Source organism: Dermacentor variabilis, unplaced genomic scaffold (assembly GCF_050947875.1).
Source record: "Dermacentor variabilis isolate Ectoservices unplaced genomic scaffold, ASM5094787v1 scaffold_12, whole genome shotgun sequence".
NCBI lineage: Eukaryota > Metazoa > Arthropoda > Arachnida > Ixodida > Ixodidae > Dermacentor > Dermacentor variabilis.
The window spans coordinates 10,319,602-10,344,581 of record NW_027460280.1 but is presented as its reverse complement, the minus strand read 5'-3'; the positions used below and the strand labels follow the sequence as shown (position 1 = coordinate 10,344,581).

General features: G+C 43.5%; 1 protein-coding gene across 11 annotated transcripts in view; it reads right to left on the bottom strand.

The window, feature by feature from the left end:
• Positions 1-24,980, bottom strand: part of Vps8 (vacuolar protein sorting 8) — a 947,651-nt gene that overhangs the window by 105,530 nt on the left and 817,141 nt on the right. For 10 of the 11 annotated variants that reach the window (XR_012825005.1, XM_075677146.1, XM_075677136.1 and 7 more), the window contains 3 exons: positions 18,282-18,371; positions 6,008-6,090; positions 5,870-5,950 (listed from right to left, as the gene is read on the bottom strand). Coding sequence is in view for 10 of the 11 variants with exons in the window: in XM_075677146.1 (XP_075533261.1) it covers positions 5,870-5,950; positions 6,008-6,090; positions 18,282-18,371 (254 nt within the window). In the remaining variant the exon portion in view is untranslated. The remainder of the gene's footprint in view (positions 1-5,869; positions 5,951-6,007; positions 6,091-18,281; positions 18,372-24,980) is intronic. The other variant, XM_075677141.1, reaches the window with a different exon arrangement.

Sequence of the window (24,980 nt, the reverse complement as noted above, 5' to 3'; positions counted from 1 at the left end):
AAAGATAACTACATACCCACTATTGTCGTAAAATCAGACTATAACAACCCTTGGTTCAGTAAACGTGTAAAATATCTTCTTAAACGTAAAAAATGTCTCTACAGGAAAGCAAATCAAAGTAATAGCACTGCAGCGTGGGAAAGGTATCACGCATGCGTAAAACTGTATATTCAGGAGGTTAGTCAAGCTAAAGATAAATTTAACAGTCACGATCTACTCTGCATTCTCCAATCAAATCCAAATAAATTTTGGCGCATGCTCTCCACTAAGACAGATCCAACACCATCGAACTCGTTGACCTCGATGGTGAACCTATCCATAATGATGAATGCGCAACCACCCTAAATAACTACTATTCTTCTGTATTTACTGCTCCCATTCACGTACCTGACCTGCCCACACTTACTGCTTCAGTGCAAACTATGCCAGACCTAGACATATACGCGGAGGGCATATTTAACCTAATCAATAGCCTTAAACCATCATCTTCCGCTGGCTGTGATGGTATTAGTAGTAAACTTCTGAAGAACACCTCTCATGTATCAGCACAAATACTCTGCGTACTATTCAAACAATCGCTAGAAACGGGGACCGTTCCAGGTGACTGGAAGAAAGCTAATATCTTGCCAATTTTTAAATCAGGTGATCGCTCAAACCTTATCAATTACCGCCCAATCTCCCTTACAAGCATCTCCTCAAAATTACTTGAACACATTATAGCCTCAAACCTAATGAAATTCCTTGAAAGCAATAATTTTTTCTACCCATTTCAGCATGGTTTCCGAAAACACTTATCGTGTGATTCCCAACTCGCCGAATTCACCCACGACATTATGATTATCATGGACAGGAACCTGCAGATCGACGCCGTTTTCTTAGATTACTCAAAAGCTTTTGACAAGGTGCCTCACAAGCTCCTACTGCAAAAACTATCTGGACTTGGAATCAGTAATAACTTACTCAGATGGATTGAACAATTCCTATCCGGGTGCACACAATACACTTCCACAAACAATCACCGCTCACCTCTTATCGATGTGACTTCGGGCGTCCCTCAGGGCGCCTGTCTGTCCCCTTTATTATTTCTAATCTATCTAAACGACTGGCCTACTAGCATACATTGTAAACTACGACTTTTCGCAGACGACTGCGTAGTTTACAACACTGTTAACTCCTCTGCGATGTTCTTTGCCTGCAACGTGACCTCGATGCCATCTCGTCATGGTGTGAAAAATGGCACATGCCTCTTAACTTATCGAAATGCAAATCTATGTCTTTTACCCGAAAACGCAGTCCTTTTCAGTCAATTTATCGGATTAGCTCTGTCAACATCAGCGCTACTTCATCTTACAAGTACCTGGGTCTTATTTTGACGTCATCACTCTCTTGGATAACACATATCGAAACAATACGTCGCAAAGCTGCGCGCTCACTCGGGTATCTACAAAGAAATCTAAAGAAGGCATCCCCAGAGGTAAAGAAGTTGGCGTACTTGACATTTGTCCGTCCACAACACGAATTTGCTTCTGCTGTCTGGCATCCATCTCAAGATTACCTAGCCGCATCATTGGAATCCGTTCAAAACCGAGCCGCCCGCTTTATCACTTCACATTATTCACGGTACACTAGTGTCACTTCTTTGAAGCAAACAATAGGTCTGCCAACACTGAAGTCTCGCCGCATCATATCACGTCATTGCTTGCTGCACTCTTTTTTTACAATCCACGCTCAAGGCACCACCTTCTTAAACCACCATTACGAACTTCCTCTCGCATAAGTCACAGCTCTGCCATAGCACGTTTACCCAGCCGCTCATCTGCCATGACCACTTCCTTCTTTCCTGATGCAATCGTTTATTGGAATGCGCTCCCTGACAACTTCGTTACCTGTACTGACTGCAAAAAATTTCGTGAATACCTAACAAATCACTTTGAATAACTTTCTGTTCCCAGTGTACATCGTTCAGGAACCCATCATAAACCAATCGGAATAGTCTACCCTTGTCAACCCTTCCACCTAGTCTTTTTCTTTTGTTTCTTTTATTGCGAATGTATTGCCGTGTTACTTCTTTCAATTCGATTTTTTTTTCTTTGATTGTTTAAAGTCGTACAAAATCAGCAATGTGTTTCCTTTCTTATTTTAGTTGTTTTGCAAGAAACCACTCTTACACGTGTTTGTATTGCCCCCCCCTTGTGTAATGCCTTCGGGCCTTCAAGGTGATAATAAATGAAATGAAATGAAATGAAATGAAATGAATGTTGGTGCTGAAAAATTGTGTTTTCCGGAAACGTATGAACCGGTAAAAAATGAGCATAAACCTATTGGGTTATTTTTTGTGTTTTCAGCTGTGAATGTTGGCACCGGGAAAACGTACATAACGGGAATGTATCAACGAGGTTCTACTGTATTTAAATTTCACTGCATTAAAATTCTACCTTACATGCAAAGAAGTCTAGTCATCAACAAACGTTTCTTACACAGGAGTGGCCGTGAAGAATGTTAGAATAATCGGGTATTTTGAAAAAATTAATTTCAATTACAAAAAAAATTATTTCAATGAATTTGAGAATTGGTGACCACTGTTAAGGTTTGACGTCATGCCAACAAAGTAATCTCTTCACAGCAGCTGTATGGCACTCGGGAAGGAAAGGTCCAACACACTGTAGAGATGGGCGTAAGCTAAGGTTTCGTGACCATTTCAAAACCGCTGCAGCTTGCCAACATAAACCATGGCAGGAGTGAGAGGACACCAAACTTTACGTGCACCTCAGTAAACCCCTCTCTACACAGTTTGACCAATGGAGCGTAAAGACCTGTCAGACAGTTTCGCTTTAAAACTGCATGGACGTGAGGCGACAACCTGAATTATGGCAACTTCATTCACAGTTCCCATATTTGCTATTTTGCAAAATTGCATGTGCATAATGTAAGAAAAATAAAACAAGATCCAGTACACTGCCCAAAATTTCGGTCTCCTTTATACATTGGTTCAACAAATTGGTTCTATAGAGCCAGTGGTGGTGCTGCAGGTAAGTGCAAATAGCAGCAGCTCCAAAAAATCGGTTGGCTACTTATATCTAAACTTGTTGCAGGAGCACTGCACTCATCGAAAACACTTCTGAGGTAAAAGTAGTCTGTTCATCTATATCATTAAATTGAGCATGACCTTGGGCAACCCAGAAGTGAAGCAGCTGGCACCATCTTGTGGTGCGCTATGCCAACTCGCGATGCTCTCCGTGGTTTTCACAATTGGTGTGCGGGCAGGTGGCAGGACACGCTAATGATGGCGAACTTGCGTAGCCAAACCTTTTGCCCCGTCTCGCCATCGTTCATTTAAGGGGAACTAAGCAACGCAAATGTCATGATTATTTTGCATGGAAAATGCTTTCCACAAGGCAAAATTTTGATTGTTATATCCAATATGCGGTGAATGACACATTGTTATTACAGTTAAACCTCGACATAATGAAGTAGGTAAAGTCGGCAATTTGCTTCATTATATCGAAATTTCGTTGTATTGAAATTCGACCTTTTATGCAAACAAGTACAGTCGCCGGTCGATTTTTTCTACACAGAAAGGGGTCGCAGAATTTTCTGAATAACTGCGCAATCAAAAAAAGCAAATTTTAATGAGAAAAGAATTCATTTTGACCAATTTGGGAGTCAGCAATGAATGGTACAGTTTCATGCCACATCCACGACATCTTCACCTAGGCGGCACGAATTAAGCGAAATCAGCCACGCTTTCGCTAGCACGCCACCCCCGCGGCTGATAGTGTCGCCAGCACTGGGACGACGCTATCATGAAAAGCACCGGCAGCGGGGCGCAAATGCTTCGTCTGCCTCTTGCTCCAACGGGTCACTGAAATTCGAGATTACACAACCTTCAATTATAAACATGCGGGAAGACTTTACATGATGCCACTTTGTCTCGGCCCCCCCACTCTTTGCTCATGCAGCAGATTACCTCTAAAGCTGGGTGCGCGGCTCTGTAGGTGCTCAGCCGCACTTACAGCCATGCGTAGCCACAGCTGAGACGCACGCCAGAAATCGCGATCTGCACCAACCCCGCCCCTCGTGCTCGCGCATTACCACAAGCTCGCTGCCCTCCCCCTCTTTCCCTTTGCTCGCACGGGGAGCAAAGGTGGCACTCGTGCGTGAAGCCACCATCTTTCTTTCTCAATCTCGCACACTTTCACTAGCACCTGATGCACAAAGTGCGCGAGGTGTGACAAGATCAAACTACACTTGGACTTTATATGGAATATGATGCGGCTTCACTTCGGCAGTCCCTCTTGTCATGCCACACGTGATTTGAAAGCTGCATTTGCAAGCAGCCACTTGTAATTGAATCATTGGACCGTTTGCGTCCATGGAAATTTTCATTTATTGTCTCAGCGTTCCTTTGCTGCGGAATTAAGCAAAATTTTGTTATATTGAAATTGCCTACAAACACACTTCATTGACGTTCTAATTGAGGTTTAATTACATGGTGTTCTATGGAAAAGAGGTAATGGAAAATTAAATACTTCGTTATATCAAGAATTTCGTAATATTGAAGTTCGTTATATTGAGGTTTAACTGTACGATATGGCTCTTTTTCTCATAGCCCTAATGCATAAGTTGATACTCTTAAAACATCTCATCATTATAACCAATACATCATTATACATGGTATCATTATAAGTGGACTGCACGTTACTACCATGTCTGCGTCCCAGAGGTGCTGTACTAATCTCCTTTAAGAAACAGATAATCTAGGAGTTGTTTGCTTACCAATGGGGCACCACATAACTGAAAGCAGTTGTTATATATTTACAATCTGCTGAGCGGACTAGATGCCCTGCTGTATCAGTGCTACATGCATATATTACATGATGTAAATAAAAACCTTTTTTCCCAATTGAATGCCACACACACAATATTTCAGTTTGTTTAAAAATTATAAAATAGCCTGTATTCAATTTCATAATTAAAGATATTTTCCTAGAACATCTTATTTAAAAATTTTTCTGTTCGAGCAGCCCTGGTCATACATTAAAAGTTGTAGAACACTGTACCAGGGAGCATTCTACTGGAAAAAATTGTAAAGGTATTCACTGCGACGTGGGTTATTACCTCTATGTGGCTATGCAGGGATTTTCTGCAGTGCACAAGTGACCACTTCGTTAGAAATCAACAGAGATGAAACATTCTTGTTGCTTCTGATCTGATTAGCCATGGCACCATCTGTCTGCACGTTGAGGAAGTTTCTAAGGAGCACAACTCCCTGGTGACTCACTGGTGGGTCACGACATACCCGAAGAATATGACAAGTCACCCACTGGTGGGTCATCATGCACAGAAATCGAAACTTGAAACAGTGTTGCGCTGCAGTGAACCTTTAGATGTTTCTCTGCTGTGTGGTGCATTTCCAGTGGTGGCAGTTTAGTGCACTTAACTTGTGCTTTGTTTGTGCACCTATGGTGAGACTGCTAAGAGAATTCCTTTCTTCTCTCTTGATTCTAAGCAAGATACCAACTCATGCAAACTTTGTTGAACCCAGTGACAGGCGCAGTTTGCCCATCTGGCAAGGAATACACAGCCGTGCACCCAGTACACAGTAGCAATTGACACAATCGGGCTCTGCCAATCAATTTTCATCAAGTTGCACTGTAGTTGGTTTACACCAGAAATGAAGGATTTGCACTCACATCAAGCTCAAAGTTTCGAAATTATTCAAAATCAATTATGTTTCTGGCAGAAATTATACATTATAATTTTCACGGCATGATTGGGAGGCTTTCAACATCTATGGAAGCTATCATGGACTAGGTGTTGGAGAACATTTTTTGTGGATACTATTGCAGCAAGATGTGCTTGACCTCACCTTTTCATAATTGTGAGTGTCCAGCATCTTCACCACAAAGTGACGCACCTCCCCAAACTTGCCTGTGCTGTAAGCTGGATCCTGCCATGGAGGAGAGCATGGTGAGTAACGGTTGTGCCAATGACTACCGAGTCTCACCTGCATCAGCTTGTGCAGGATGTGTGGCAGTGCCACAAAGCCCATCATGCTCCCCAGGAGCTGGTGGGTCAGGAGCAGGAAGTCTGCAGAGCAAGTGGGAAACCATATACACTGTGTTGTGTGCTGGACAAGGGCACCTGGGAGTGCATGGCCGTGATTGTGGCTATCAGCCGGTGTTTTACAGTTGGCACGGTGGTCGCCAAGCATCCCAGCCAGGAGAAATTATTGATTGATTGCCTGGGTTTTATATTTGAAAACAAGTTCTGTCATTGAAACAAGAGACTAGACGGACAAAAGTGTCAACTTTCAATGTAACTTCTATTAGTGAGCAATGCGCAATTTTATACACAGATGAGATATGATGTGTACCTGGTTGGTACAAACAGACAACAAAAAATAAACAAGGAACTTTTAAACAAATAACTCTATTTAAAGAATAGTGACATGTGTGGCACACACCTTTCTATGCCCAGTCTGAGCCAAGAAATGAGAGTTTAAAGCTGCAGACCTTGCAATAGATACTCTAATTAGGAATGAATTGATTGATTGATGTGTAGTTTTTATTGGCGCAAATATGATTGTGCAAAGATGACGTAGTCATAGGAAGGCGTCAACATAGCGAGGGAAATGCCCTGTGGGAAGACTTGTGAGCATCGCCCGAAATTCAGCACAGGAAGGCAAGCAGGATTGTCATGTAGAGTTATAACAGTGTGCGGAATACCAACACTATGTGTCAACAGAACGGCAGTGAGTGGAACGAGCACATAGTCACCGTTGGGTACTGGTGGAGAGTGTATAAATGTAACACAAGTCATGGCTTGCGGCGGGAAACAGACATGCTCGGCAGAGCAGAGCTAACTCTTGACAGGTCTCGGTTGATCAATTGCACTTGGTAGGCCAAGCTATACGGTACCAGGAAAACAATCGATAAGGGCGGAGTGGGCGGATAAAAAGTTAAGACCGAGGATGACGTGATTGGAACAGTGGGCGAGGACGTTGAACAAATCAGAAGTTTGGTGGCCGGCAACACTGATACTTGTGGTACATAGGTCAGCTACAGAAGACATACCACCATCGGCCACACGTACAGCATGTGATGGGGCAGGGGTCATAACTTTCTTCAACTGCTGATGAAGGTGACAGCTCATAAGAGAAATATGGGTGCCAGTGTCGATCAAAGCTGTAACAGGTAGGCCATCCACTTCAACATCGATCAGGTTCTGATTGGTAGGGAGCATCAGCAGAGGAATGTGAAGGCACGTCATAATTGCAGCAATATCTCCAGGAGCTAGAGCCATTAGTTTTCCAAAAGAAAATGCCGGGAGCAGGATGGGGACAGAAAATGGCATGGGGAAGGCAAACGAGAAGGGTCGGCGTCGACATGAGGGCGAGCAGCTGTGCTGGGCAGCAATCGTAGTGTTCTTGGCAGATGTTTCTGGTTCAACTGGGGGTGGTACCTGGTGCTGGCTTTGGGGTGGATAGCGGAAGCTGGAGAAGCTTGTTCGAGAAGGTGTGGACCAAGGACTTCGACAATGCCTTGAAATGTGTCCGACACGTCCCCATAAGAAGCAAACTGGCTTGTCGTCAGGCGTCCTCCCCGCATTCGGATCGTGATAATTGGAAGTAGGACAATGGCGTTGGAAAGGGTTGAAGGTGGCTGAAGGGTATATGTCAGGACGGTTCACAGAACAGATGGTTTGAATGCCCACATTTGCCAGTTCTTGACAAACAATGGATTGTATATGCGATATGGTGCGAAATGCGCAGGCTATGCAGCTTCGATTTTGCATCGAACGATTTGGGTGATAGCCTCCGATGTTGAAGGCTGAATCGCTATACGAACATCCTCACACATTGATGTCGATGCCTTGTTTGGAAGCTGGGGGAAGTTGTGGGCAATGCAATGGATTTTAGCATCTTTGAAGCGTCGGCATTCAGCAATAACCGCCTTGACTGTCAAAGAGTCTTTAAACACGATCAGGTTAAGTGCATTGTCCGTGATTCCCTTTAGTATGTGCGCAACCTTATAGGCTTCTGTCATTTTGGCGTCAACTTTTCGGCAAAGGGCCCACCCATCTTGAATGTATGTCAGGTATGACTCGGTAGACGTCTGCACATGCGAGGCAAGTTCTTTCTTGGCAACACGCTGGCAGCCTGCAGGTTGGCCAAACAACTCGCGAAGTTATGTCTCACATACGCTCCAGCTTGTGAGCTCCTCTTCGTTGTTATCGAACGAGGCCTTCGCAGTTTCCTTTAGATAAAATATTACATTCGCTAGCAGCAACGTCGGGTCCCACCTGTAAAGTGCGCTTACACACTCATAAAGTCGAGTCCAGTCATGAACGTCGTTGCCATCAGCGCCGGAAAAGGTCCCAGGATCACGGGGTGGAGCTAGGATGATGGCTGGCATGGCGGCCACCATTGACAGTTTCACCGCCGGAAGACATGCCTGTAGTGAAGACTTGGTGACTGCTGCAGAGCTCCAACTTGTGTCAGATTTTCAGCACCTCCTTCAAGATGTTACGTGGAAGCAGACACAACAGGGAAGCATATTTACAATATATTTACAAGGCGAATAAGCACTGAACCATATGGTCAAATGCGCGTGCCAGATAACAAGAGTCTTCTTCATCTACGCTTCTCTAGGGGAATATTACCGTAACAATATTAAAATAAAATGTACCATTTTATGATAAGAAGAGCAATTTTGACTTTTATGCTTTCACAGTTAATTACAATTTAGAGGTTGTATTCTATTAATGCAAGCAATTTGTTGCGCTTAGTTTTGAGTAACCAACTTTACGTGCCTTCACCAGCCAAGTTAAGCCGTGTCAGGCCTATCAGCCATGAAATCGACAGCCGAATTGGGGAATCGGAGGTGTCTAATGAATCAATCTTCATTACACATGTTAGTTGAGATAAAGTGATAACTGCAGTCACTTCTCCTAGCTTATGAACCTCACGTATTACCACGAATCGAACTTAGTTTGGTGCGTAGTTAGAGCCGTCACTTTGATGGGTGCCGCTATGTTTGTTGACGCAAAGCTTTTGGGGCAGCTTTTACGGCTCCTGCTAAATCAGTGAAATAGTCTGCCTGACATAAAACCCAAAGACAGTTTGCATCTTGCATATGCACAGTGTTTTTGACGCTATTTCCTTGGGGCCCCAAAACATTTGGGGCCCCTATTCTAAAACTCTCTACTGTGTGTTGCAGAATGTTACACTGAGCACATGAGACTTATGCAAATTAAGAAGCCGTCTCCTGCCATAACCCCAGGTTGTGTGCGATGGGAGCTTCAGCAGATTCATTGTCTTGAGGCCCTTCACTTTCAGATATTTTGAAGTGGGATATAAAAGTTGGTTTGGAGTCTAAGATATATGATACCTAAAAATTTATGTTCAGTGCTCACAGATAGGTGTTCTCAATTAAGATGAATAATGGGGTCTCGTAATACAGTCAAACCTCAATATATCGAACAGTGCAGTGATCACAAAATAGTTCGATATAGCCAGAATTCGATATATAAAATCATGTCAAAAACATAAAAAACTTGTACAAATCAATCAATTAACCAATCATGGCGCAGTAAATACTCACTTGAAGCTTTACACAAAGTATTCATTTCTTTGGCTGAAAGTACTGCAGCATTGTTGCCTGCTTCTTATTGGCAGCTGCATGCTTAACCATGGCGTCCTCAGCATAGTTTCAACGATCCACAAACGAAAGGCCGGTGCGTTCTATTGCACCGCAGTAGCGGTGAAGAAGGGCCAAAGCAGCTACAGCCTCAGTTGAAGTTGGGAGTGAAGCGACATGAGCGCTTGCAGGATCAACTTCGGCAGTATCCTCATTTGGCCACTACTTCTGCTGCGATCTCCATGTCCTGTTAATCGAAGCATTTTGAAACACTGTCAATAACAAAGTACTAAGTGGCATCTGCCATGTTGTCTATGAGTGAACCTAGTGAACGTGCGCTGTGGAAGCAAACCACCATTCCTCGCAAGGCGTGGCAGGCGCAGGGAGGGGCACCAAGGAGGAGTCAGTGTGGCAAATGCAAGACGTCAATGATGTTGTCGAGCTAGCCAAGCTGCCGCGTGCATACACCGCTACGTTCAAACGGCGCCCTCAGCGCAATTGATGTGTGCAGCTATAGTGAGCAGCAGTCAGGAATGCCCATCCCGCCACCGCTATCTTCAAAGGTGTAGCAGGAAAGCTCACCGCCTGTCAAGAAAGGACACATAGTCTAGGGTAGTAAAGTTCGATATATCAATTTTACATCCAACCCTGTTCAAAATAAAAAATTAAAAATGTGTGCGATTTTCCAGGTGATATAGTAAGTGTTCGATATACGCAATAATTCCATATGTACATGTGCTATATATCGAGTTCTGATTGTATACCTTTTTTATTTGAGAAGAGAACGGACATACTTTTCAGAGGGTTTAGTTTAAATCTATTCTCGTCTGTCCACTTAGACAATTCATTTAGGCCAAGTTGTACTTGTTGCTCACAGATAGGAAGATTACGTAATTTGAAGCCAATTTGTACATCATCCACATAGACAGAATAACACATTGTACATGGTATGACGGTATGCAGCAAGTTCATTTACACAACAAAGAAGGTACAGCTTAACACACCACCTTGTAGTGCACCAGTCTCCTGCACAAATAGCCAGGATAAGATGTTACTAATTCTAATGCAGAACGTGTGATTGGACAAGTAACTTCAAATAACATTCGGCATAATGCCTCGGACTCCCTTACCAAAGAGAGGTCATGAAAAATTCCAGAACAGCAAGTGGTGTCGTATGCTTTCTCCATGTTAATACCAACAAGAAAAACTGCTTGTGTAGAAAAGCATCATGGATATTAGCCTCAATGCAAACTATGTGATCTGTTGAGGATCTACATTCTCTGAAACCACATTGTAAGGAGTTTAGTATTTTAAAAATTCACAGGGTTTCTTATGTTATCTCTAAGATGAATTGAAGGCGTAAGCTCAAGTGCCAATGCATTAAAGATGAACACATGATGTGCAGATCCCCCTTAATGGTTCGACTCTGACCAAAGGTTGCGAGTTTGACTCCCACCTAAGGTCGTGGGTTCAAGTGCCTTAACTATCTTAATTAACCTTGCCTTCATTAACACCAAAGGTCATGGATTCGACTCCCACAAATGGTTGTGGTTCGACTCCCACCAAAAGTCGATGGTGCGTAGCCTTAACACCAAATGTCAAGGGTTTGCAGCTTTTTTGTAGCTTTCGTGTCGTTGACATGTTTTTGGTCAACATTGACTGACTTATTTATTTATTTATTTATTCACAGGGTGTCTACCAAGTTGACATTTCCAAATTCACTAAGTTTTCCAGGTTTTCCATGAGTGCCTTTGCAATATTGCCCGAGTGACAGAGAACTTTGTTTTATGTCGAGACGGGCTGACACCATGTCGCCCGATGCTGTTACTCTTTAGTAAGCATGTGAAAAAAAAAAAAAGCTACTTAATCCAGTTTGAATATCAAGGAGTAGCATTTATTTCATTCAAAACGTAAACAGAAGGCAGGGGTTAGTAAAATGCACAGCGAATAAAATATCTTCGAAAAAACAATGGTAAAACCCATTGCGATTCGAGTTGAACATTCTCAAATAAAAAAACCAAGGAAATGCATACAGAATCAAATATTTTCGAATATGAGCTACTTCTATCAACTGACAGCAAGCTCATTGGTAGGAGGCCCGAACTCTGTCACAAGTGAGATTCTCTCTTAACAGCTGGTAAGTCGACCTCAATTGTCCTGACATACTCGAAGCCTGCGCACAATGCCTCAGTGTTGCGTTTCACTGCTTTAAAGAGTCAATTTCAGTTTCGATGAGGGACACCTGCATCTTGGTGTTAGCCAACAATTTGTTTTGTTTTTTTCAGGTCATGCTCCTTCAAAGAAGCAAGTGGGGCTTCGCTTCCTTTCCTGTTCATTCCTCAACGCATCAGTCCTTTCTGTTCTCGTCCTCCTTCCACTGTCCATTCGCCCCATGCACCATTTGAAGCATCCTCTTGGTCAGTTATACAGTCGACATCCGACTTTTCTGACTCCCTAGGGGCTGCAGAAACGTCTGAAAAAATGAATGCATGTCTTTTACTACCTTTTAAGGCTCAAATTGCCACAGGCACATCTGAAAAAGCTCTGAAGCCCTGCCAGTATGCCTATTCAGCATATTGGTGCTTGTACTGTGACAGGAGATGGCTGGTGCATGCCTGTATAACTAAGGAATATATACTGTGTCCCGTAACAATTGCCTCTTCCAATGCTCATTATGCTTCACTGCAATACTCTTGTGTATGCTTCACTGCGTAACATTGCTGTACTGAGGCGAAGCACTGACCTTTCCGAGCTTTGAAGCCAATCGCAAGGAACACAAAGGCGGAGTCGGTGCCATTGCTGACAGCAGTGAATTCTTTTAATGAAAAACATGGCACAGAATGGCAAGAAGCTTAATAATTAGAAGAAAGGGGGTTAATTAACGGGCCCGATTTTTATTAATCATATCATGAGAAGCCCCAACAAACAAAGACACCAAGAAAAACATTGGGAAAATTACACATACTTAGTAATTGAATTAAAGAAATGATAAATTAATGGCAATGAAAGTGGAAGAAAGAACAACTTGCCACAGGTAGGGAACGATCCCACATCTTCGCATTACATGTGCGAGCAGTACAAGTAATTTCCCATATGTTTTTCTTGGTGTCTTTGTTTGTTGGCTTCTCACGATAAGAAGCTTAATAGGGAGCCTCGAAGCAGCTAGGCCTAGCATTGCCACAGTGGTGGCTACGGCTGCCAGCGGACCTACGGACAAGAGAAAATGGCGGCAGTGGTGGCTTTGATTAATGCCATTTCGGACCTACGGTCACGGCAAAAAGTCCAGAAAATCAGGCGTGCAGACGTGGAAGGGTTCTTGTGGCTGAAATTCCATATGTTCTTATACATTCACTTTATGGGTACGCGGTAGTGCCGCAAAGCCGTCTGAATTATTGGGCAGACAACAGTTGATTGTTGACTGTACACTTGTAACTCCTCCAGCCGACGACACGGCACCAAGGACGATTCGTTTCGATTCCTCTCTGCTAATCGATCCAGCATTAACGCGACTTTCGTTCTCTTTCGATAAATTTACAGCCAATTTTCCCTGATAGAAGCACAAATTCTCCGAGTTTTACCCTGAGTATTTCCAGACTACTCAAAATCCCTGAGAATTCCGGTTTTCCCAGTTGGTAGACACCCCAATTCACAATACTCCCATTCTCTTACGAGACCAAAGCAAGAGGGCATTAGCCTAAAATGCAATGAACACTATGCAACTGTATTTTGACAGGCGGCATAAACAACAGTACCTATTCTGAAACAGAAAATAACAATGCTAGTTACATGCGAACAGGACAGCGGACTAATTTATGTACCACAAAGGATACACACACCTAGAAAATAGCCAACTGGCTCTTTGCTATGAAAGAAAATAGTGAAAAAAAAAGAAAGAAACAGAAGACTAGTTACTAAACATACTTTCAATTTTTGAGGTGAAATCCCCAAAGGATTCTGTGTTAGTAATGGATGGGTCTAAACGATTCCATTTACTGAGTGTCAAGGGAAAAAAAGAGTGTTTGAAGCAATCGTTGTTATAAGAGTATACTTTTAGAGTGTACGCATGTTTATTTATTTATTTATTTATTTATTTACTTAGTTACTTTCTGGGCCCGGAGGCACTAAAGAAAGGAGTGGGGGAAACATAACGAACAATTTGTGCAAATAACATTGGATTTAAGCAAAGGCATCTTGAATGGCGTTCTTGAAGTTAGTAGTGTCCGTGATGGCGGCGATGGCAGTGAGATGGTTCCATTCCGTGCTTGTTGGAGGAATGAAAGAATCACTGTAAAGATTAGTCAAATAGCAAAGTACACAGTCGCCAACAAAAAGCTTAATAGAGTAAAAAGTAATGCAGTCAGGGCGGTCATTAATATAGATGAGGAAAAGCACCTGTTTGTTTCTTAGTGTTCGAGATTCTGCAAGAAAGATGTATTTGGATGCATAGATCCGGCTGTGCTTATGCAGGAGTTGGTGCAGAAACCTCAGACGTGCCAATTTTGCTCTTATCTCAAGCGTAGGTAGTCTGGAATATGCTAAAAGGTTATTGGGCGAGTCGGTTCACTTGTACTTGTTATGAATGAACCTAATGGCCTTCCTTTGTACCCATTCAATTTTGGCTAAATTAGTTACAATATTTCATTAGTTGTTCATAAATACGACTTCGCCTGCCTTCTGCTAGCCACCTGGTTAAATCAGATGGTAGAGCGGCTGCCCCGAAAGGCGGTGGTCCCGGCTTTTCTTTCGAAGCTTTTCTTTCGAGGAATCCGTATGGGTTTCCTTTGTAGCACTTGGCTACGTTTGGGTGGATGTCTCATTTTCCCTTTAATTAATTTTTTCCACCTTGCGGGTTTCTGCAGAACTATTACGTTAGTGACAGTATGCGGAAACCATACAGTGTTAGCATACTCTAAGATTGGGTGCACAAAAGTTGTGTAGGTTAATAGCTTAGTATGTGTTCGTGCAAATGGTAGGCACCTTCGTAGGAGAACCAGTTTACGTAAAGCCGCTGCTACGAGATTGTTAATATGCTAATCCCATCTCAGATCTGAAGTCAAAGTGACACTTAGATACTTCTGCTGCGTAACTCTTTGCAATGGTGCGTTGTTAATTATGTAAGTGTATTCAGATGATTCATTCTTTTTTCCTTGTTATCGTTATACAGAATGTTCTTGATCTGTTCACAGACATTTTCCACTGCTTGTGCCAGTGAGCTATCTTGTCTAGTGAAAGATTTAATGCCGAGTGATCATCACGATTGTTAATTTCCTTATATATGATGCAATCGTCTGCAAAAAGTTAAATTTTGCATTCTATATTGGCGTGATGTCATTTGTAAAAATAATGAATAATAATGGCCCCAGGATGGATCCTTGGGCGACACTTGAGTTAACTGAAGCTGTCCTTGATGATGCACCTTCGAAAACCACAAACTTTGTTCGGTCATTTAGAAAGTCTTTCACCCAATTCGTAATTTCTCCATCCCCAATAACATTTTGTAGTATTGAAATTAGTTTGTTATGGCTCACCCAATGAAACGCTTTCGATAAATCAAGCAGAATTATGTCAGGTTGGCTACAACTGTTGATACTAAACGAAAGATCATGGACTACTTCGGTAAGCTGAGCTATGGTTGATAATCCTTTCCTGAAGCCGCGCTGATGGGAAGACAGAAGGGTATTATTTTCTAAAAAAAAGAGCTAAGTGCTTTAAAATTATGTGCTCGAGTAACTTACATGATGTACTGGTGAGTGATATAGGTCAGAAATTACAGTGGGCTGCAGTATCTCCTGCTTTGTGGATTGGTATTACTGTAATTACTAGCCTAATGATCACACTCGCCTAATGATCGCACCCCTGAATTTTGTCATCAAAATTTGATTTTTTTCTTTCCCGTGTAATCATTGCACCCTGAACTTGTCGCAGCGATATGTCGTGTGCCAAGTCATCGAAACCCACCTCCAACATTACATAGAAGACGGTGACCTCTTCCCACACACCACGCTTGTCTTCAGGCCGGGACTTTCTGCGCAAGATGCGTTCCTAGTCCTAAGGGAAGAAGTTCTCAAGGGCATTCCGAAGGGAGTAGAACACCTCCTGCTTGCACTCGACCTAAAAGGGGCCTTCGATAACATCTCTCACAAGGCCATTCTCAAGGGACTGAATGACATCAGCTGCGGGGAGTGCATCTTTAATTACGTTAAATTGTTGCTGACGGGCTGGACGGCAACCATCGGAATAGGCCAGACTCGATCGGATATGATCGACGTGCCGAACAAAAGAACACCGCAAGGGGCGATAGTCTTCCCGATTCTCTCCAACGTCGCGATACTAGTGCTGACCAAAGAGCTGCGGAAGATTCCCGACCTAGGTTACGCCCTGTACGCAGACGACATAACGCTCTGGGCCACCAATGGCTCCCTAGCACGAAAAGAGGCGACCCTTCGAAGAGGCCGCGACGGCCGTGGAGAGATTTGCGGCAGCGAGCGGGATGCGTTGCGCGCCTTATAAGTCCGAGGTGATCCAGGTGCACGGAGGAGGTATCTACAAGTCCCCTGGCCCTATCGACCTATATCTTGAGGGCCAGAAGATCACGGAAGGCAATAAGACTAGGATTCTGGGTTTTTGGATCCAGAGCAATCTGAAAGCCTCCCACACCATCCAAACCCTAAGGTTTGCCACCAACCAGATCTCGCAGATTATCAAACTAATTACAAGAAGCCGCAAGGGCATGCGAGAAGAGGACACGCTTCGCCTCGTCCAGGCTCTTGTGATCAGTAGAATAACGTATAGCATGCCGTATCACTACCACTCGCTAAACAAACGCAACCAAGAACAAGTCGATGCCATCATCAGAGGCGCATACAAAACGGCCCTGGGTCTCTCTGTCACCACCTCAAATGAGAAGTTAGCGGCCCTCGGGATCCACAACACCTTCGCTGAGCTGATGGACGCAGTTATGGTTTCGCAAAAGGCCAGACTACAGAACACGGCAGCGGGCAGAGCCATCCTCCACCGGACCGGGACGGCAACAGAGCTCCGTGCCCTTGATGGGCAACGATCACTCCCGCCTGAGGTCAGGGGCAAGATCAAGGCAAACCCGATACCAAAGCACATGAGTCATGAACTCTATGAAGGACGACGCAAGGCTCGCATCGACAGACAGCGCCGACAATTCAAGGGTGACCCGTACGCAACGTACGTGGACGTGGCGGTGTACCCTGTAGGGGGCCTCTTCGTAGTAGCCGCCGTGAACAGGAGAGAAAACTCCTTGACCCTCGTGGCCTCTGTAAGGGCAGAGACCCTAGCTACGGCTGAGACCATATCCACGGCGCTGGTAATAAAGCAAGAAGGCAGGGTAGGCAGGGAAGTTCATGTAGTTACCGACTTGCAACAGGCCTGTTGTAACTTTACCAACAGACGAACACCGCTGCTGGCGGCTCAGATTCTAGGCCTGAGGCTGCAAGAATATCATCAAATCATGTGGACGCCGGTCCATGCGGGTCTGGAGGGGAACGAAAGGGTGAACGCCCTAGCTTGAGCGCTAATCAATCAAGCGGGGCAATCGTCTCATCAATCCCCACCCTTTACCTTCATGCCCCTGCCGTCCAATTACTGCGACCGACTCGAGATCCAGCGACACAACCGCAGGATTTATCCTCCCCCTCACAGAAAGCTCAGCACTGAAGATGCAGTAGCTCTCCGACTTATTCAGACAAACACATTTCCAAACCTACACAGAGACAGTAAAATGCTCCCACATACATATCGCGGCATCTGCCCCTGGTGCGGCGACACACGCCCTACACTCTTTCACATCTCGTGGGGGTGTGGGGGGCAAACCTCAACACTTAAAGACGCCTAGCACGTCATTTGAGCAGTGGGAGGTACAGCTGACTGGCGATACCCTGGCAGGACAAGAAGCTCTCGTCCAGCAAGTACGTTGAGCAGCCATGGCCAGTAGAGTCCTGGAATGAGAACACCACCTACTCGACCTCAAGAGTAACCACCTCGATGGTCTAAATAAATGTTTCCTCTCTCTCTAGCTAATGATGATCGTGCTTACCATCTGTAGAATGCTACGCGAACGACTTTTAAGACATACCAAGCAGTCTGCACGCACCCAACATTCTTAAGAAGATGCCCCATTTCATTCCTTTCATCACTATCCACACTTCCATGAAAAAAAAAAAAAAAAAAAAAGCTACAACCAAACTTGCCTCGGCTTTATTATTTGTAGGCTTCATAATGGTTTTGGTCAACAACAACATAAAAGGCACCTTTCGATTCTTCTCGTCTGCACTCGTGGGCACGCAACAAATTGCGAGCGGCAACAATAGTGGCCGCATTTACACTGATACGTGCACCCCATTCATATGCCGACGCTTGTAACGCAGCTAAGATATTCGCCCACCCTTAGCGGAAACATGCCGTATTAGGACAGCAGTGAAGGCAAACGCTGCAGTTTCCGCAGCATGTCCGCCATGTGTTTCTATGTCACTGGCAGCTAAGTGCATCCATATCTGTTTCTGTCCCCTCAAAGTGGACATAGCTACGTTATTGTCGCAAACTTGTCGATATTAACGATATTATTCATTACTGATACGGAAGAAACTGTTTCAATGTGCGTAATGTACTCACCAGAAGAAAAATAATCGCGTTCGGCGCGTTCGGCTTGCTCCGCCGGCCGCCATTGTTGTTTTGGTGTCCCGCACTGACAGTGGTAGCCGCCTGCTTGTCATCCCGCAGTAAATGCGGGATAAAAAGAGAAAATGTTTCTTTCCATGGGAAATTTAACCCGCGTAATGATCGCAACCATGAATTTGCGTCAAATTTTTTGACAAAAAGTGCGATCATTATGCGAGTAAATACAGTACTTTTGCTATTTTCCATTAAGATGGCAGTTTAGCTGTTTCAACAGATTTGCAATAAATTATGCCGAGGTATTTAGAGCACCATTCTGCATACCAGAACAGAAAATCGTTTGCGATATCATTGTGGCCACATGCTTTCTTGGGATGTAGATTCTGAAGCAGGTTAAGAATTCCCGAGTAACTTACTACTAATGGTTCAATGGGCCTAATGGAAACAAGAAAGACTGGGGGAGTGACATTGTTATCATCAGTAAAGACATATTGAAAATAATTGTTGAACATATCGGCCTGATTCATCTTTTCACTGTCTGTTAGAGAAGACTGTTTCCCTGCCCAGCCGAAAATGTTTACAAAATCTGTGATGGTTGTTTTTGATGTAACCAGGAAGTGTTACAGTGAAGTACTGCTTTTTTACCAGTTTTGCTTTTTGTTTGAAATCCACAATAGAACATGCAGGTTAGACGTGCCTGCAGGATTACTGCGTTTCATTCTGATTGCATGACGCAGCTTTTTCACTGTGCGCTTTACGTGTATTACTTTGTGGGTTATCCAAGGGTTATGTTTTTGTGGCCTACTAGTTTTGAGTGGTACAAAATGTGGCATGCATTATGTAACAGTAGCCTTGAAGCTCGACCATAGGCTGTTAACATCAGTCGTTGGATTGATAGTGATGTCTGAAAACATTTCAAATTCGTAAGCTAAGTTGGTCTAGCATCATCAGCTTTATGGAAATTTCGTACAGTGGTTATTGATGGTTGTGGTGGTAAGCCAAATCCAAGTTGCAGCTGACAGACTGGTATGTGGTGATAAGACATCCCTGGAATAATATTAATGACCCCTTCCTTTAACAGAAACTGATCACTAATCAACATAATGTCAAGTATGCCTTTTGTTTCACCTTTTATACCTGTTGGGTTAAGCACAAATTGGTGTAGACTGAAATTTAACATTAAATCAATTAGTGTCTCCGATGACTGTGACGTGAAATGTATGTTATTCCGGTCGCCCATGATGATATGGCGAGAATTATGGGCGTGGCTCAGAAGATACCCTTGAATGGCTATTATGCATTCATGCCCCGATGAGCGGCTTCTGTAAACACACCTGGTGACTACGCTAACGCCATTGCAATTAATCTTACAGAATACCGCCTCAGTGCCCATAACATCGGGAAGCGGGACAAAAATTTGGAGGACACTTAAGCTTCGCCTTTAAGAGTGGAACGTGATAGCATTCAAAGACCCCTGACTGTTTTTCATGCTTCCTGGCAACTGCAGCTTATTTAACCATAACATTTACCGGGAAACTCTGGTGGCGAATGCTATGCAGGAAGGCAAGCTTTCTGGTAGAAATGTGGCCTCTTGCGTGGGTTGATCTCCTGTTATTGTTTCGCACTTTTAATATTTCAGTCTGAGAAGACATAAGATAAAAGATAAAAGATAAAATGTGCGCTGTCAGTGTTTCTTTTTCCCTTACATTTATTAGTGGGCTGCCGTTCTCAAAATTCCGAGGAATAACTTTGTAAAGAATGAAAGACAGGGTATGAGCAAATTTGGTGGATGAGTACGTGTGGTTCAGAATTAGGTTCAAAATTCTTTTTGCCAAAGCGACGTCCAACGCCGGACGTCGACACCGGATTTTCTGCGTTAAAAGGAATATATTTGTTTATCAGCAGGGCCACACCCCCATAACGTGTAGGCTGATTTTTCCAAATTACTGCGTGCTCTAGGCGGGGGGTGGGGGGTGGGGGGGGGGGTGGATTTCTTCACTAAAGATATCAGGCGTGAGCCATGTTCCTGTGATAGCCACGATGTGTGGTTCTTGATCAAGCAGTAGTTCCTCAAGGCATCCTGTTTTATTTACTATGGTTCGAGCATTTATTGCTAGTAAAGCTATTTCTTTGATTGAGCGTTTCGTCGAGTATTTGGCTGATTTACTTTGTTGTCATTTTTTTGTGAGGGAACCCTTTCATCCTTTTCATCATCCCAGACATAAGCGATATCATTAATATGAAGCTTGGTGTATGCTAAGGCAACTTTTTCTTTTTTGTTTCGATTGGGTTTTGTGCCGTCAAAGATTTTTCCATGTCTCATGAGTTTCCATAGAAAAATCTTCCCCTCTAGACAGCTTAGTATCCATGAGCTTGAAGCCATTCTTTAGGATTGCCATTCTTTAGAACCCCATTCTGCCTAAAATCCGGACGCTTCAGAACGACAGGCCTTATTTTGCTTGGGGCGTATCTGCCCAATCTATGAATTCATTCAATTTGAACTGGCTCTAGCTCAAGAATATTTTCTATGTCTTTGTTGACAGCCTGTTCAAGTTTTTCACATGTTTCTTCTTTCATTTCTTCTAGGCCATAAATAATTAGGTTTGACCGATGGCTGCGATTCTCAAGTTGCGAAATTCTCTGCTCAAGTGAATGGATCGTGGTATTCATAGAATAAATCTCATCTTGGCAGAGAACTACTTTTCTTCAAGTGCGCCTAGAGTGTCCAGTTCGTTGTCGGTATCTAACAATCTTTTTTCCTTAATTTCTTTAACGTCAGTGGAAATTTCATTTAGTTGCTTGGAAATTTAGGCAAAGTTAGGTCCAGGGTTAGTCTCTAAGTCACTGCCTAGCAACAACTATTTTTTCAGAAACAATGCACATTCGGACGCTAAGTCACTCAGCCGCGGGCAGGACAGCAATAAAGGACGGCGGTCACTAGAGCGGATACATTTGAATGAATGAATGAATGAATGAATGAATGAATGAATGAATGAATGAATGAATGAATGAATGAATGTGTGTTGTTTAGTGGCACAAGGGCCAGGTAGGGCCAAAGAGCACCATGCCAGTGTTAGTTACTTCACAGTGGAGTGATGAGTTCAATGAAGTTGATGTGAAGAGGCTGTAAAGGGGCCTAAAATAGTCGCTGTAAAGTGTGTAAAATCTATGTGTAATAAGATAATGGCAGTAGCCAATGACGTGTACTATGAGCTTTTAAGTGCATTGAGAAAAAATGAAACGATATACAAAATGTCAGATGAAAAAATTGGCTAGAGGACTACTGCCTCACCAGAGCCCTTGAAACACAAGGGCCTGGAGGCATGTGCTATAGAATACTACTATCACAGTGGCATCCTCTGAATAGAGGAAGCACTACGAATGCATGGGGCTAATCACATGTAAGACATCTTTCAGGAAATCTATGACTGTGTTGGTATCAAAAAACGGTTCTGGACCAAGAACCATTACAGGATGAAGAGGGATGTGCTGCCGGTATGTTAGGGGAAAATGTCTCTCTCTGATTCGGCTTCCCGAAACTCCAGGAGGATGTCCCCAGGAGGAGCCTCTTCCCGCATCTACCACAGGTTGGAGGTTTATTTCCAGTAAATAGAAAATTATGAGTGCCAAATGTGTGTCCTATTCTGAGATGACAGAATAGGACATCTGTTTGCCGTGATTTTGTTGCAGAAGGCCAGAAACCTAATCGTAGCTTTATTATGTGCAGCTAATTATTTGTTTCCACATCTGACAAGCGTTGCCAGTGGTTTCGAAGTTTCCTTCGTAAGAAAAGCCTCAGATCTGTGGCAGGGACAGCAGTGGTAGGAATAATAGCTTGCGATGCAATTGAAGTGGCCATCTCATCCGCCAGAACATTACCCTTGATGCCTCTATGGCTAGGCACCCAGCACATGCTGGTTAGATATATATGCTTCACACAGGACAGAATAGAGCTCAAGGAGTACTGGATTTTCGTGCTTACAGAGTGACATCAAGGCCTTCATGACGCTTAGGGAGTCTGTATATATAATTGCTTTTTGGAGTTGTGATTTCCTTATATGCTTCACAGCTGACAATACTGCATAGGCCTCAGCCATAAAGATACTTGTTTCCGGATGCAGTACATTGGATTTTGAGAAGGATGGACTGACGGCTGCATAGGACACCCCGGCATGTGACCTTGATGCGTCTGTGCAGAACTCCGTGCAGGAGTGCTTGTACTGGAGTTCTAGGAAATCCATTCAGATTTTGATCTCTGGAGCATGCTTTGTAACTTCTACAAAGGATATGTCACATTCTATTAAATGCCACTTCCAAGGTGGTAGCAGCTTAGCTGGAAGCATTAAGCGATGTTTGAGGAGTGGGACTTCCATTTCAACACTAAGCTCCCTTACACACAGTGAAAAAGGCCGTCTTACAGAGAGATGATTACAAAAGAGTGTAGCACAGGTCATATCATTAACAGTATTAGAACATGGATGTTGATGATTAGAGTGAACTTTCAGAAAATATGTTAGGCTGATATATGTTCTCTGCAGATGGAGCGACCACTCATTTGATTCTACATGTAAACTTTCAATAGGACTTGGACCCCAAGCGCGCTAAAGATGCTAGATCCCATCCATCATCTAGGTATCTGCCTGGCCACTGGCGCTTTCAGAACAAGTCCCATGGAAAGTTTGTATGTAGAATCAAATGAGTGGTCGCTCCATCTGCAGAGAACATATATCAGCCTAACATATTTTCTGAAAGTTCACTCTAATCATCAAAAGCGCCAGTGGCCAGGCAGATACCTAGATGGTGGACAGGATCTAGCATCTTTAGCGCGCTTGGGGCGTCAGAGTGATAGATCACGGCACCATAGTCCAATTGTGATTGAATGAGGCTTTTGTAAAGACTCATTAAACACTTCCTGTCACTGCCCCATGTTGTGTGGGATAAAATTTTCAGTAAGTGCATTGTTTTTAAGCATTTTGCCTTCAGATATTTAATGTGTGGGATGAACGTCAATTTTGCATCAAGCTCAATACCTAAAAACTTGGGGCCTTTGTTCATGGGTATTCGTTGCCTGTGCAGTACGATACTGGGATCTCGAACCAGCTCTCTCTTTCTTGAGAAAAGTATACAGGAACTTTTCTGGGTGTTATGCTTGAATCCATTTTCTTCTGCCCATTTAGACACTTTGTTTAGGCTTTGCTGTACCTGTTGTTCACAAACTGCGAAGTGACAATTTTGAAGCCGAACTGTGCATTGTCTACACAGACAGAATACATAATTGTTGGAGGTAGCGATGCACAGAGCGAAGTCATCTTAACAATGAAGTGCATGCAACTGAGCACGCCTGCTTGAGGTACACCAGTTTCTTCTATAAATGGATGGGACAATATATTGCCGATTCTGACTCTGAAAGTATGGTGGGACAGGTAGATTTCTATAGTGTTGAGCATATTACCACGAATGCCCATGTGCAATAGGTCTCATAATATACCATATAGACATGTCGTGTCGTATGCCTTTTCCATATCAAGGAATATAGAGAAGTACTACTTGTGCACAAGTGCATCGTGAATGTTTGTTTCGATGCGCACGAGATGGTCGGTTGCAGATTGGCCTTCCCTAAAGTCATATTGAAATGGGTCAAGAATTTTGCTGGTCTCTAGGAAGTCCATGAGACGGCGATTGATCATTTTCTCAAAAAGCTCGCAAAGGCAGCTTGTAAGCGCTATAGGATGGTAGCTGGTCAGCAACAAAGTATCTTTACTGTGCTTCAAGACTGGGGTCACAATAGCTTCTTTCCATTTGGATGGTAGATACCCAGCAGCCCAGATAGTATTGAAAAGTGTGAGTAGCGTAATTTGTATGTCAGAGTGCAGGTGCTTAAGCATATGGCACATGATTATATCGGGGCCCGGTGCAGAGCTCTGACATGCTGATACGGAAACTTTATGTTCGGCAGTGCTAAAAGCACGGTTATAAGGATTGTTTGGGCTACACTTCCGATTCAGTGGTTTAAGTTCTTCTATTGCTTTATTAAAGTTCTCCGAATAGTGAGTGGAGCTACACATGCTGTCAAAGTGTTCACCGAGAGCGTCGGCATGGTCTTCCAACCTGTTTCCTTCCTTTATCAACCAGAGGCAATGCATGGATTTGTTGTCCCTTAAGCCTCCTTAGCCCGTTCAATACTTTTTGCCTTCAGTGTGTATGAGTTAATGCCGGACAAGAACCTTTCCCAGCTTGCCTACTTAGTTTGCCGTGACATTCGCCTTCCCTCTGATTTATTGTTTTTAAATTCTATCAAATTTTCTGCAGTTGGGGATTGACGAAGTATGCCCCACGCTTTATTTTGCTTTTCCCGCACCTCCTTACACTCATCATTCCACCATGAAACTCCGTCTTTTGGCTGAGCTACCGCATGATTGCGGAATGAAGTAATTTGCTGCCTTGATGATAAAAGTAGTAAACTACGCTACCGCATCGTCAATACTAAAATCGGTGATAAAATGTTGGGATAGGTAGGTAGATTCCTTAAATTGATCCCAATCGGCAGAAGCTAGCTTCCACTGAGGCACATGTGGAGGACATTCATGTTGAATGAAGTTTAAAATTACAGGAGAATGATCACTTCCACAAGGATTTTTAATAACGCTTCACTCTAAGTAAGGGATAAGAGCTGCCTAGGCAATAGATAGGTCTATA